The sequence below is a fragment of the Schistocerca nitens genome, chromosome 8 (genome assembly GCF_023898315.1).
Source record: "Schistocerca nitens isolate TAMUIC-IGC-003100 chromosome 8, iqSchNite1.1, whole genome shotgun sequence".
In the NCBI taxonomy this organism is placed as follows: domain Eukaryota; kingdom Metazoa; phylum Arthropoda; class Insecta; order Orthoptera; family Acrididae; genus Schistocerca; species Schistocerca nitens.
Window position 1 is genome coordinate 598,370,321 of NC_064621.1, and position 16,014 is coordinate 598,386,334.

The 16,014-nt window shown below is 46.3% G+C and overlaps 1 protein-coding gene across 2 annotated transcripts in view; it reads left to right on the forward strand.

Annotated features, from left to right (window-relative positions):
* Nucleotides 1–16,014, forward strand: part of LOC126198891 (transient receptor potential protein) — a 439,251-nt gene that overhangs the window by 352,921 nt on the left and 70,316 nt on the right. For both annotated transcript variants that reach the window (XM_049935507.1, XM_049935506.1), the window contains exon 17: nucleotides 10,528–10,750. In XM_049935507.1, the coding sequence (XP_049791464.1) occupies nucleotides 10,528–10,750 (223 nt within the window). The remainder of the gene's footprint in view (nucleotides 1–10,527; nucleotides 10,751–16,014) is intronic.

Sequence of the window (16,014 nt, forward strand, 5' to 3'; positions counted from 1 at the left end):
TCTACATCTACATTTATACTCCGCAAGCCACCCAACGGTGTGTGGCAGAGCGCACTTTACGTGCCACTGTCATTACCTCTCTTTCCTGTTCCAGTCGCGTATGGTTCGCGGGAAGAACGACTGCCGGAAAGCCTCCGTGCGCACTCGAATCTCTCTAATTTTACATTCGCGATCTCCTCGGGAGGTATAAGTAGGGGGAAGCAATATATTCGATACCCCATCCAGAAACGCACCCTCTCGAAACCTGGACAGCAAGGTACACCGCGATGCAGAGCGCCTCTCTTGCAGAGTCTGCCACTTGAGTTTGCTAAACATCACCGAACGCTATCACGCTTACCAAATAATCCTGTGACAAAACGCGCCGCTCTTCTTTGGATCTTCTCTATCTCCTCTGTCAACCCGACCTGGTACGGATCCCACACTGATGAGCAATACTCAAAAATAGGTCGAACGATTTTTTTGTAAGCTACCGCCTTTGTTGATGGACTACATTTTCTAAGGACTCTCCCAATGGATCTCAACCTGGCACCCGCCTTACCAACAATTAATTTTATATGATCATTGCACTTCAAATCGTTCCGTACGCATACTCCCAGATATTTTACAGAAGTAACTGCTACCAGTGTTTGTTCCGATATCATATAGTCATACAATATAGGATCCTTCTTTCTATGTATTCGCAATACATTACATTTGTCTATGTTAAGGGTCAGGTGCTACTACCTGCACCAAGTGCCTATCCGCTGCAGGTTTTCCTGCATTTCGCTGCAATTTTCTAATGCTAATTTATAGACCCTGCATGTCACCAGGGGACTGTTGAAGCTGGTGGAAGCTCTGTAATGGTGTGGGGCGTGTGCAGTGGGAGTGATATGGGACCCCTGATACGTCTAGATACGTCTCTGACAGGTGACACGTACGTAAGCATCCTGTCTGATCACCTGCGTCCATCCATGTCCATTGTGCATTCCGACAGGCTCGGGAAATTCGAGTAGGAGAATGCGACACGCCACACGTCCAGAATTGCTACAGAGTAGCTCCAGGAACGCTCTTCTGAGTTTAAACACTCCCTCTGGCCTTCAAACTCCCCAGACATGAACGTTATTGAGAATATCTGGAATGCCTTGCAACGTGCTGTTCAGAAGAGATCTGCGCACCCTCGTAATCTTGCGGATTTATGGACAGTCCTGTATGATTCATGGAGTCAGTTCCCTCCAGCACTACGTCAGACATTAGTCGAGTACATGCCACGATCTGTTGCGGCACTTCTGCGTGTTCTCGGGGCCCTACACGATATTAGGCAGGTGTAGCAATTTCTTTGGCTCTTCAGTGTATATGACCAAGCAGATAACGTTGAAACTTCCCGAAGGCTGTGTGCGGATGAGGCTTTTGTGTACAGAGAAGTCATATGTGACGTTAAACACAAACCTCCTCCTCCTCCTCCTTCTATACGGAGAAGTCAGAACGCTAGAAAATTGCAGATAAATGCAAGAAGACCTGCAGAGGATCGACGCTTGGTTCAGGGAACGGCAATTGACCAGCAATATAAACAAATGTAACGTATTGCAAGCACAGGGGCGAAAAGACGCTTTGCTGTATGATTACACGACTGCAAAACATTCACTCGAAGCAGTTACTTCCGCAAATTATCTAGGAGTATGCGCACGGAGCGATTTGAAGTGGAACAACCACATAAAATTAATCGCCGATAAGATAACTGCCAGACACAGACTCATTGGAATAATCCTCAGTAAATGTAGTCCATCAAGATAGGAAGTAGCTTACAAAACACTCTTTAGACCAGTACTTGAATATTGCTCGTCAGCTTGGGATCAGTACCATACAGAGCTGATAGAGGAAACTGAAAAGATCCAAAGAAGAGCAGCACGTTTCGTTACAGGTTCATTTAGTAAGAACGGAAGTCTCACGCAGATGCTCAGCCAACTCCAGTGGCAGGCGCTGCAGGAGAGGCGTTCTTCATCACGGTGTGGTCCACTGTCAGAGTTCTGAGAGCGTGCGTTCCTAGAAGAAAGTCAGCCAATACCTTGCTCCCTCCCGCACGTATCTCGCGCAAAGCTCATCGGTTCGAGCCCACACAGAGGCTTACCAGCGATCGTTCTTCCTGCAAATCATTCGTGACTGGCACAGGGGAAACAGGTAGTGACCCTGGTACATGAAGTGCCCTCCGCCACACGTCGTGAAGTGCCTTGCATGGTATTACACAAATGTAGATGTATGTCATAAGTATATTTCACATCTATACAAATGTTACAACCAGCTGTTTGAGTGAGTTAACTGATTCTAACTGTGAATCACTGATAGTATAGTCATAAGACACTACGTTTCTTTGTTTTGTAAACAGCTCAGTTTTAGTATTTTGTTCAGTTAAAGAAAGTTTCAAATCTTTGCACCACTTTGAATCTCATCCCGAACTGTCTGCGTATTTCCGTGTAGCCTTTTTTCAGATAGTACCTTATTACGGATAAATACATCTTCTGCAAAAGTCCAGCTTTACAACTCTAGCATAAATTAATGACCTCGATTACAGAGGGAAATTGATAGGCAACGGTTCTTTTCAAGCAAATTACGGTAAAAAGGAAATTGAATAAGCATCCCAGTTGTGGAGCTAATAATAACCTGCGACAAATAGAAGTTAGGCATGAACATAACTTTAACGAATTATAGCGAACCCAGCTTTCACGGGAGACTCAAAACATCAAGCTGCTTACATTCTCTTAATAGCACCATAAGAAGGAAAGATCTGGCATACCTAACGCCTGGAAATCAAACTCTGACATATATTTATAAATCTTCATAAAATATGACATGGAATACATTTTCACGTATAACCAGGAGACAGGAAAACAAAATCTAGAATGTTTAGCAGCCACCTTCTTTCGAATCAGTCAAGAGGCAGTCTTTAATTCAAGGTTTTATGTTAATAAATACTAGTACAAATAATCCTGATTATGTGATGGTGGTAAGTTGCTATCGGACCAAGCTGCTGAGGTCATCCGTCCCTAGGCTTACACACTACTTAATCTAACTTCAACTAACTTACGCTGAAGACAACACACCCACCCATGCCCGAGGGAGGACTCGAACGTCCGGCGGCGGGGGGGGGGGAGTCGCGCGAATCGAGACAAGGTGCCTCGCACCTCAAACCGCACGGCTACCCCGCGCGGCTAATCTTCATTACGTCGACGATATTCAAAAAAATGGTTCAAATGGCTCTAAGCACTATGGGACTTAACAGCTAAGGTCATCAGTCCCCTAAACTTAAACCTAACTAACCTAAGGACATCACACACAGCCATGCCCGAGGCAGGATTCGAACCTGCGACCGTAGCAGCAGCGCGGCTCCGGACTGGAGCGCCTAGAACCGCACGACCACCGCGGCCGGCGTCGACGATATTGTACGCTACACTTACGGAAGAACTGGCCGTTTTATCCTTCTTTCTTCTTCTTTTTATTTTCTTACTTTTTTTCTGTGGCTGTCTGATGTAGGATCCTGCGTTTATCCTGCGTTTGGTTACATCTTTGCTGAATCGTTTAATGTTGCTACTTTTAAGAAATATTCTTCCAAATAATGACGCTGGTCGTATATTGTTGTATTACTCCTATTATGAACTGCGCTCAGTCTAGGATGTTTGTCTATAGTATACTAATTAAAAATATTTGCAGTGCACAAACTCCGCAAATACACTCCTGGAAATGGAAAAAAGAACACATTGACACCGGTGTGTCAGACCCACCATACTTGCTACGGACACTGCGAGAGGGCTGTACAAGCAATGATCACACGCACGGCACAGCGGACACACCAGGAACCGCGGTGTTGGCCGTCGAATGGCGCTAGCTGCGCAGCATTTGTGCACCGCCGCCGTCAGTGTCAGCCAGTTTGCCGTGGCATACGGAGCTCCATCGCAGTCTTTAACACTGGTAGCATGCCGCGACAGCGTGGACGTGAACCGTATGTGCAGTTGACGGACTTTGAGCGAGGGCGTATAGTGGGCATGCGGGAGGCCGGGTGGACGTACCGCCGAATTGCTCAACACGTGGGGCGTGAGGTCTCCACAGTACATCGATGTTGTCGCCAGTGGTCGGCGGAAGGTGCACGAGCCCGTCGATCTGGGACCGGACCGCAGCGACGCACGAATGCACGCCAAGACCGTAGGATCCTACGCAGTGCCGTAGGGGACCGCACCGCCACTTCCCAGCAAATTAGGGACACTGTTGCTCCTGGGGTATCGGCGAGGACCATTCGCAACCGTCTCCATGAAGCTGGGCTACGGTCCCGCACACCGTTAGGCCGTCTTCCGCTCACGCCCCAACATCGTGCAGCCCGCCTCCAGTGGTGTCGCGACAGGCGTGAATGGAGGGACGAATGGAGACGTGTCGTCTTCAGCGATGAGAGTCGCTTCTGCCTTGGTGCCAATGATGGTCGTATGCGTGTTTGGCGCCGTGCAGGTGAGCGCCACAATCAGGACTGCATACGACCGAGGCACACAGGGCCAACACCCGGCATCACGGTGTGGGGAGCGATCTCCTACACTGGCCGTACACCACTGGTGATCGTCGAGGGGACACTGAATAGTGCACGGTACATCCAAACCGTCATCGAACCCATCGTTCTACCATTCCTAGACCGGCAAGGGAACTTGCTGTTCCAACAGGACAATGCACGTCCGCATGTATCCCGTGCCACCCAACGTGCTCTAGAAGGTGTAAGTCAACTACCTTGGCCAGCAAGATCTCCGGATCTGTCCCCCATTGAGCATGTTTGGGACTGGATGAAGCGTCGTCTCACGCGGTCTGCACGTCCAGCACGAACGCTGGTCCAACTGAGGCGCCAGGTGGAAATGGCATGGCAAGCCGTTCCACAGGACTACATCCAGCATCTCTACGATCGTCTCCATGGGAGAATAGCAGCCTGCATTGCTGCGAAAGGTGGATATACACTGTACTAGTGCCGACATTGTGCATGCTCTGTTGCCTGTGTCTATGTGCCTGTGGTTCTGTCAGTGTGATCGTGTGATGTATCTGACCCCAGGAATGTGTCAATAAAGTTTCCCCTTCCTGGGACAATGAATTCACGGTGTTCTTATTTCAATTTCCAGGAGTGTAACTTATGTGAATCTCACGAAGTCTTCGCCTAAAAGGTTGACAATATGTCTCAATAGGAAAACGGTACATCAGAAGGAGGTCACAGTGAATACAGTAACACAACAACTAGGGTTAACCAGCCAGATACACAAGTTAGGTTAAAGGTCGTGTAACAGCGTGAAACTTAAAAAACGAAAACTTCTAAACTCAATCACTGCGAATGATGCCAGCCACATATATAGCTAAATTATTGTTTGTGTCGAACGTCAATGTGTTTCATAAAAAGGTATAAGCGCAGTGCCTGCCATGTGCGTCACATTGGTTTTTAGGGGTATACTTGTAGATGTAGATGTTGGCGTAAGCAAATCCTCGTCGCAGTCTTCTTACGTAACCGACAACAGCTAATCGTATCACTTCCTGAACACTGTTTTGGCTTCACAGAAAACAACGTGCGATGCCGTATACATCTCTCTATGTCTTAACGATCGCTTTCCCAGTAGCTTTTCTGTCTTCACTACGAGCTCGTCGTCATCACCTGTCTATCCGTACATCCAAGAGCGCGTTATGCCATTTTATAGTTCCGGAGTGAACTTCAGCCTGAATGACGTAAGTTATTTAAGTTTATTGCCTTTTTTAACAATGAACATTCAGATTTAGAAGAAATTGCTTAGGAATCGACTCTGAATTTTCGATTAAACCTTAATTAAATAATATGCAAAGACGGGAGGTAAAGTATTTTATTAGCTTACGATCTACTATGTATTTTGCTCACTTAGGTTAATTTACAACATTTCACACTTACATGTTACATTCATGAGCATCTGTCCTTGAATATATTACACTACGGAAAGTAGTAGTGACGGTACATGCGACATGTTTTTAAATGTGCCAGTTGTTTGCTGTACACCTGTTGCTGTAATCAAATGACAGTCTGTGTAATTAAGCAGAGAAACATAAAAAGCTCAGTAGACTAATATTAGTCCACCTCATAAAAGAGCACGCCGGTCACTTTGGAGCACGTGTGTACGTGTCGCACGACTGGTAACAGTCGGTCGAGTGACCCTCCACCACTGACCTAAATCGTGGCGGTCAAGTGACGAGTATATGCCAATCGATTCTTTAGAATTAGTGCATCAGGATGGATCAACGTGGAATCGTGTCAGAATGGCAAAAAGGAGCTACCATATTTAGACATTCCCACAACCACACCGCGAATGAAGTTGTCCTATTTTTGTTGGTGTATCAATGCCGTCTGTTCAGTGTGTCTACAAGGAATGGCGTACCACTCGCAGCCATGTAACACGGCGCAACAGCAGTAGTCGCAAAAAAGTCCTCACCGACAGCGACCTGAGATAAAAGTCACGCCTTGATAATCTCAATGATTTTCAAACCTGGCAGAGATTTCTGCAACCAGTGCACGTAAGTTCATCTCAAGCTGTTTCCGAGCGAACACAGCGAAAGGAACTGCGAGCAGTGGACACATCGTATAGTGGATATCTCGCAAAAGGCCATTTCTTTCAGCGGCACTTCACGATACATATCTCAAATGGGCCGTACAACATATAAATAGCAGTCAAATGAAAACAAAACAGACGGATAAAAAGTAAGTTAAATCTTTACTTACCAATGAAATTTTCACTATGTAGCGAAATGTGCACTGATACGAAACTTCGTGGGAGATTAAAACTGTGTGCCGTACCGAGACTCGAACTCGGGACTTCGCCTTTCGTGGTCAAGGGGGTAAGTGCTATACCATCTCTTTTTCTTTTTTCTTTGGCATTTTGTTCGTTATATTTGGTCGTAGCGGACGTCAAATGACATGCGTAGCAGTTCGTTGTTGATCCCTTCACTCAGTTTTTTTTATTACAGAGATCAGCCAGCTCTTTGACAGAACAAGCTGAGCTACCGTGCCAGCCACCAGCAGAGCTACCCAAGCATGTCTCACGACTCGTCCACACAGCCTTAATTCCGCCAGTATCTCGTCTCCCACCTGCCAAACTTCACAGAAGCTCTCCTGCGAGCCTTACAGCACTAGCACTCCTGCAAGAAGAGATATTGCGCAGACTTGGCTTTACCACAGCCTGGGAGACGTTTGCAAAATTAAATTTTCACTCTGCAGCGGAGTGTGCGCTGATATGACACTTCCTGCCAGATTAAAACATCCCCCAGGCTGTGGCAAAGCCATGTCTTCGTAATATCTTTTCTTCCAGGAATGCCAGTTCTGCAAGGTTCGCAGGAGAGTTTCTGTCAAGCTTGGAAGGTAGGAGACGAGGTACTGGCGGTATTAAGGCTGTGAGGAGAGGTCGTGAGTCATGCTGGGGTGACTCAGATGGTAGAGCACTTGCCCGCGAAATTCGAAGGTCCTGCGCTCGACTCTCGGTCAGGGACACAATTTTAGTCTGACAGGAAGTTTCAAATATTTTATTATTTCGGAAGTGATCCCCATAACTGTTGATACATTTAGCCCATTGTGAGACAAACCGCTCAGTGCTTTCATGAAAAAATGTTTACGGTTGCTTATGGAACCATGATTGTACCCGGGAATGCAGTTCTTCGTTCGAATGAAATCTACGGCGAATTTCTTCAGGGCTCTAAAAATATGGAAATTGCGTGGAGAGAGAGGTCGGGACTTCACGATGGGTGAGTAAGGGCTTCCCAGCGAGATGTCTGCAGCGTAGTCGAAACAATCTTCGCAACGTGTGCAGGGGCACTATCCTGAAACAGAAAGGCGCCGTCCGAGAGCCCGTTGCCCAATGGGTCTCTGTAACACAGCGGCACAATTAACACAGAGCGGTACGTGGACACTTTACAAAAACTGAAGCGCGCCTTCAGGTCCAAGAGCCCAGGAATATTAACGGACTGCATCATTGGGTTGCAGGATAAAACCTTCCCACATGTTTCCTAGGTTGTTCCAATTACACTGCAGAAGTTTCGCTGGGAAGTCCTTACACATCCTCCTAACCGCCCGCATCTCTCCGCATGCGATTTCCGTAATTTTGGGGCCTTGAAGGAAAACATTCGTGGCCGTCGATTTGCTTCTGACGAGGAGGTGCATCAAATCATGATTCAGTTGGCAAACGCAAAAGTTTTTCCACGAAGGCATTGATCGTCTTGTCTCACAGTGGGACAAATGTATTCAGATTTATGGCGATTACTTTTGAAATAACAAAGAGTTTACTTATTTTTTCCATACGCCTCGTTTTCATTCGACTGCTCCTTACAGAAGCTGTACAATAGCTGGCTGGAGATGTACCGTGAGGCCGGACTAGCTTCCATTTTCCCCCTCTTCAAATGATGCAGTGTGTCTAGTGCACCGACAGCGCAATGAGATGTTTAATCTACAGTGTGGTGGAGGCTATAGGTCAGCTCGGAGGTCGTTCTGTGACGTACTTGAGGCATTTCTCATACCATGACTTCTGCTCACTTTTCCAGCTTACCGCCAACACGAACTTGAATTTTATTTCAATATTCTCCTTGATCAAGTATTGTACTGATTGTACATCTTCATGATGAGTGTATTGTAAACACTCCCGTCTTGCAAAACAGCAGCAACCGTGTTTACAGGACCGCACGCGTACACCGTTCTTGGTCTGAAAAACAGTTAGGTACGTTATGGTACCTCGATGGATCCACTTAGTCATCAGATCTCAGTCCCATATCCACTACTCGCCATTAAAATTGCTACACCAAGAAGAAATTCAGATGATAAACGGGTATTCATTGGACAAATAAATTACACTAGAACTGACATGTGATTACATCTTCACGCAATTTGGGTGCATAGTTCCTAAGAAATCAGTACCCAGAACAACCACTTCTGGCCATAATAACGGCCTTGATGCGCCTGGGCATTGAGTCAAACAGAGCTTGGATGGCGTGTACAGGTACATCTGCCCATGCAGCTTCAACACAATACCTCACTTCATCAAGAGTATTGACTGGCTTATTGTGACGAGCCATTTTCAATTGGTGAGAGATCTGGAGAATGTGCTGGCCAGGGTAGCAGTCGAACATTTTCTGTATCCAGAAAGGCGCATACAGGACCTGCAACATGCGGTCGTGCATTATCCTGCTGAAATGTAGGTTTTCTCAGGGATCGAATCAAGGGTAGAGCCACGTGTGCTAACACATCTGAAATGTAATATCCAGTGTTCGAAGTGCCGTCAATGCGAACAAGAGGTGACCGAGACGTGTAACCAATGGCACCTCATAACATCATGCCGGGTGATACGCCAGTATGGCGATGAAGAATACACGCTTCAAATGTGCGTTCACCGCGATGTCGCCAAACACGGATGCGACCATCATGATGCTGGATTCATCCGAAAAAATGACATTTTGCGATTCGTACACCCAGGTTCGTCGTTGAGTACACCATCGCAGGCGATCCTGTCTGTGATGCAGCGTCAAGGGTAACAGCAGCCGTGGTCTCCGAGCTGATAGTCCATGCTGCTGCAAACGTCGTGGAACTGTTCGTGCTGCAATCGTCCCCATCTGTTGACTCATGGATCGAGACGTGGCTCCGCGATCCGTTACAGTCATGCGGATAAGATGCCTGTCATCTCGACTGCTAGTGATACGAGGCCGTTGGGATCCAGCACGGCGTTCCGTATTACCCTCCTGAACCCACCGATTCCATATTCTGCTAACAGTCATTGAATCTCAACCAACGCGAGCAGCAATGTCGCGATACGATAAACCGCAATCGTGACAGGCTACAATCCGACCTTTATCAAAGTCGGAAACGTCATGGTACGCATTTCTCCTCCTTACTCGAGGCATCACAACAACGTTTCACCAGGCAACGCCGGTCAACTGCTGTTTGTGTATGAGAAATCGGTTGGACACTTTCCTGATGTCAGCACGTTGTAGGTGTCACCACCGGCGCAGCCTTGTGTGTATGCTCTGAAAAGCTAATCATTTGCATATCACAGCATCTTCTTCCTGGCGGTTAAATTTCGCGTCTATAGCACATCATCGTGGTGTAGCAATTTTAATGGCCAGTAGTGTAAATTACGTTGAACTATTGGTGACAGTAGGTACATCGCAGCAATCAGTATCCCGCGATTTGTTAGCTCTACGGTATCTAATCAACGAGTAGCTCCGGTTGGCTGTGGAATACTTGGAGAATCTTGTAGGCACACCCCCTCGGCAAACTGAGACCACTGTCAAGGCTAGAGGCCGTGTGAGGGTGATTCCGCTAGGGGAGACTAATTTTTGTCCAGTGTGTGTAAAACAACAGAGCACACTATGCCGAAATTCTTGTTTCATAGTCCACTTTCAGGTTAAAAGAAAGTAATGAGAATGCGGAGCACTTTTCTCTGTCAAGTCGGAGGCCTAGATGGACCCGTTCTCGCTCTCCGTGAGCCAGGGCTCGGTGTCTGCCAGACAGTGATACGCTGTGCCGTGTTGGCTGGTGTGCAGAAAAAGTCCCGGGAGAAGGCGCTGGAGCGGCACGACACGGTGATGCACCTGCTGGTGCGCCGCTACGTCACGGCCGAGCAGCGCAAGCGCGACGACTTCGGCATCACCGAGGACGACGTCATCGAGATCCGCCAGGACATCTCCACTCTGCGCTACGACCTCATCGACATCCTGCGCACCAACGGCATGACGACGCCCAACGTCGACATGCAGGAGTCAGCAGGTTTGCTCAGCACCCACGCTTTTATTCTTCTTCTTGTTTCGCGCAGGCTAACAGTACCGTGCCATTCAACGATGCTCTTTGGCATGGATCTCGACGCTCGTCCAGTAGTTGCGAATCCTCCGGCTGTGCTGTTTCTTCCCCATCTTTGTCCAAAAGGCACCTGTCTTGTATCTTGGTGATTTGTGCTGGAACCTTACTTGCTTAAACATTCTCCTAGGAGATGCCCAGTCCTTTAAGTCTCTTCCTGTACCTCCCATTTCCTATAGATCTTTTATCACTTCTTTCAGCCAAGGTGACTTGGTCTTCCTATTTTGCCAGAATGCGAGAAGCTGGTTAACCTTCTGGGATGCATCCTGCAGGCTTTTCCACACATGGCGGGGGGAATATGATGTCGATGGTGACTTGGTTAAGATAGCTACTCAAACTGGTGGCATTAATGTGCATTTCGTGCAACTGTTACAGCATCATGATCGGCCTCACCTTAATGCGGTTGTTAGGCGTGTTAACGTGGGGCTGGGGAGGCAGAGGTCGTGTTTCACATCTCAGTGGTGCCAGTTGGGTCTATCAGTAGATCGGGTTTCACTAGGCATGGCCTGCACCTCAATAGGTATGGGAAGGGGAGGCTGGGTAAGCTTATAGGTGACAGTGTAGTGGCTGGTGGTGGTGGTGGTGGTGGAGATGGTGGTGGTGGTGGTGTCACTCATGGAAAAATTCCCGTAGCACTTGGTGTTACAGCTGCACCTTTTTCAGATCGAAGTCAGTTGATAGGTATACCTGCATAACGGAAGTCCCTCTAAGGGCTCACCTTCAGAGGATGTAATGTTTCCAAGTAGAGAAGGAATTAGCATATTTCATCAAAATATAAGAGGTATTAGAGATAAAGTTAGTGAACTGCTAATAGATGTTGACTCTGAAATTATTGGTATATCAGAGCACCACTTAAATAATTTGATAATTCAGAGGCTTCCTTTTACCAGGCTACACATAAGCTGGCTGCTTCTCAAGGAGTTCCTTTCCGGGTGGGGGAGCGCCTCCCTATTCCAGCGGTATCAAAAGTGAGTGATACTTCGACACGAAAATTAGTCTACTTTGCTTATTTTCATTCGCTTATGTCGTATGGTATTATATTTTGGGGTAACTCTTCCCATTCTACAACGATATTTTTGGCTCAGAAAAGGGCGGTTCGGGCAATAAGTGGTGTGAGTTCACGAACCTCTTGTCAGCCTCTGTTCACGAGTCTGGGTATTTTGACATTGGCCTCTCAATATGTATATTCCTTATTGTCGTTTCTTGTTACCAATACTAGTTTATTCCCTAGAATAAGCAGCTACCAAAAATCAAACCTGCATTTGGATCGGACTTCCTTAACTGTTGTGCAAAAAGGTGTGCAGTATACTGCTGCATCCATTTTCAATAAGTTGCCACTCGAATTCAAAAATCTTATCAGTAATCCGTGCGCTTTCAAATCGAAACTGAAGAGTTTCCTCATGGGTCACTCCTATTCTGTCGAGGAGTTCCTTGAAAAATTAAGCTGATTCTTATTGCATTGCTGATAGCGTTTACTTAAACTTATGGACTGACTTTTTTCATGAACATTTATTTTTATCTGTTATTACTTTTATGCTGTAATTTCATGTGCTGACACGTTCCATGACCTTGGAGATTTGCTCCTCAATTTGGTCCTACGGAACTTCACGTGTAAATAAATAAAAAAAATGGCTAGACGTCTCTTCAGAGCCACATCAGTGATTTTTCACAGCGTTCGTAGATCTCTTGGTCTCCTTGTCTTGTACATTCCTTGACTGGTACCGGTATTTCCCTCATATCTTTGTTCCCTGGATTTCAAGTGTGTTTGTCACACGCTTCGTGTTCAGTACTAGACACTCTAAAGCATACAGGACATTAGGGCGAATGAATTTCTGGTAGTGCTTCACTTTTGTGTTGTGGGAGAGAGATTTTTTTGTTATAGGTGCTCTTTGCCAATTGGTATGTCAGTTCCAGCTTGTTAATTCGAGTTAATAATGGTATTCATTCGGAAAGATTGTGTTCTACCCAACCTTCCAAGCATTGCAAAGTGCTGGTTTTCTTCGTTTCTCCCTGCTCCAGGCGCAGTGTGCAAGGACAATCACCGCTGTTGTGATGTACGGTTCTTTTTGTTAAGCGACATATTTAGCTCTAAACTTTGCTGCTTACTGTTTGAGAACACTGACTTACTGCAATGAATTAGACGGAAGTGCCACCCTGTCAGCAAATGGCAGGCGATCAGCATTGAGCCCATTGCGTTTCTGCCCGACAAATACCATTTGGAAGTCACTGCCTAGCTAACTCCTTCCGCCGTTTTATCATTACCTTTTCCAGTGCTCAATTAATACTGCTGTCCTGATTTCAAAATTTTGTTGCAAGTGTTCCTCTTAACTTCACTTCGTAATCTGGTATTGTTTAAAGTCTGCTGGATAAAATACTGGGTCTTCTGGTTCACTCCTAGTTCCAGCAGGATCTTCATGAGACTCTATCTATCATTCGAGTCCTGCAACTTCCTAAAATCAACAAAGACGACGACATACTTCTTACCAGCTATTTTCGCTTTTAGCAGTACTGACTTCAGACTGAGCACCTGTTTGGTGCTAGAGCTATATTCCCGTCTACATTTTAAAGTAAAGACTTGGTAGACTTCATTTAAATGTTCTGTAGAAATTTTTGATACTGTTCCTGAAGACTTGATCCAGCTGTGTTAACTGGCCCTTAGTGCGGTGCTGCTTTATTCTGCTAACGGTTCTGCAGCTAATTCGCGCAACTCTATGAATTTATCCCTGTTGTCATGTATCTCTTGCAAGTTTCATTTCAGCCATTCTGTCTGTCTTCGCATCACCACTTAATCATAGGTTGTTGTCCACCAGGCACAAGCAGGTTTCTTCTGTTTTGCCCATGAAGCTGTCTCTGTTGCAACTTTCACTAGCTTGTTCCTTAGTCCCTCAATTTATCCTAATTGCTACATTCCACTGCTTCCAATTTCTCTATGAGCTGTTTACAAGTTGAAAGTTTCTGTAAATCACACTTATCAAGTTTGACTGACGGTTTTCTTAGTGTTCCTGGGTAGAAATCTCAGTTTTATTTTGAAGACATAGTGATCTGAATCTAAATTTGCTCCATGTAATACTCTGACATATGATTCTATGATACTGCTACTTGATCTATCTGTTATTCTCCCAAGAGGAGGTTGAGTGATGTCCAGGTCTTTTAAATAATTACTACTAAAAACAGTCTTGATCACGATTTATTTAACAAGGTGACCGGTTTCGACCACTACTGTGGTCATCTTCAGACCATTGAGTAGGAACCTCTTTCTGTTGGAGAATCACTACTAGTAGTAGTGATTCTCCAACAGAAAGAGGTTCCTACTCAATGGTCTGAAGATGACCACAGTAGTGGTCGAAACCGGTCACCTTGTTAAATAAATCGTGATCAAGACTGTTTTTAGTAGTAATTATTTATAAGACATTGATCACTGCTGTTCCCGTATTGCATTCAAAAGTAATCCAGGTCTTTTGTTTCAGCTGCTAATCGCTTGAAGTCCGTTGGGTTCACTACCAAGTTGAAAGCCTTACAGAGTCCCATTAGACATCCTTCATCCCAGTTCGTCCGTATGTGCGCTGGGTATTCTCCCACAATGTCTCTAAACTTGCGCTCCTTTCCTAACTGGGAATTGGGATGATCAATTACAATGATCTGCAATATTTCTACACACATCAAAAAAAGTTTTGCATCACCTCGGTTCCGAGAGTTCCGGAACCTGTACAAAAAACTGGAATAGAGATCAACATAAACATCATTTCCACACTTTCTATTGCTCATGGAAACCACGGCATGCATGTTGTACCACCATTCAGAGAGACCTTCAGAGGTGGTGGTCCAGATTGCTGTACACACCGCAACCTCTAATAACCAGTAGCATGTCCTCTTGCAATTGATGCATGCCTGTATTCATCGTGGCATACTATCCACAAGTTCATCAAGTTCCAGATTGTCCCACTCCTCAACGGCGATTCGGTGTACATACCTCAGAGTGGTTGGTGGGTCACCTCGTTCATAAACAGCCCTTTTCAATATATCCCAGACATGTTCGATAGGGTTCATGACTGGAGAACATGCTGGCCACTCTATTCCAGCGACCTCGTTATCCTGAAAGAAGTCATTCACAAGATGTGCACGATGGGGGCGCGAATTGTCGACCATGAAGACGAATGATGCTGCCGATATGGTTGCACTATCCGTCGAAGGATGGCATTCAGGTATCGTACAGCCGTTGCGGCGCCTTCCATGACCACCAGCGGCGTACGTCGGCCCCACATAATGCCACCCCAAAACATCAGGGAGCCTCCTCCTTGCTGCACTCGCTGGGCAGTGTGTCTAAGGCATTCAGCCTGAGCGGACAGCCTCCAAACAGGTCTCTCACAATTGTCTGGTTGAAGGCATATGCGACGCTCTTCGGTGAAGAGAACGTGATGCCAAATCTCAGCGGTCCTTTAGGCATGTTGTCGGGCCCATCTGTACCGCGCTGCATGGTGTCGTGGTTGCAAAGATGGACCGAGTCATGGACGTCGGGAGTGAAGTTGCGCATCATGCAGTCTATCCGCACAGTTTCAGTCGTAACGCAACGTCCTATGGTTGCACGAAAAGCATTATTCAGCATGGCTCCTCCGAGCCATAATCCGTAGGTAGCGGTCATCCGTTGCAGCAGTAGCGCTTGGGCGGCCTGAGTGAGACATGTCATCGACAGTTCCTGTCTCTCTCTGTCTCCTCCATGTCCGAACAACATCACTTTGCTTCACTCCAAGACGCCTGCACACTTCCCTTGTTGAAAGCTCTTCCTAGCACAAAGTAACAATGCGGATGCGATCGAACCGCGGTACTGACCGTCTAGGCATGGTTGAATTACAGACAACACGAGCCGTGTACCCCCTTCCTGGTGGAATGACTGGAACTGATCGGCTGTCGGACCCCTTCCGTCTAATTCACGTTGCTCATGCACGGATGTTTACATGTTTGGGCGTGTTTAGTGACATTTCTGAACAGTCAAAGGGACTATGTCTGTGATACAATATCCACAGTCACTGTCTGTCTTCAGAAGTTCTGGGAACTAGGATGATGCAAAACTTTTTTTGATGTGCGTAATTATGTCCTCTAATTCTTCCCCAAAGTTTTCAATATTTTCAGCGTTACGTTTGTTATTCTCATGGATGCGCACATGAATGTTTACTACAGTG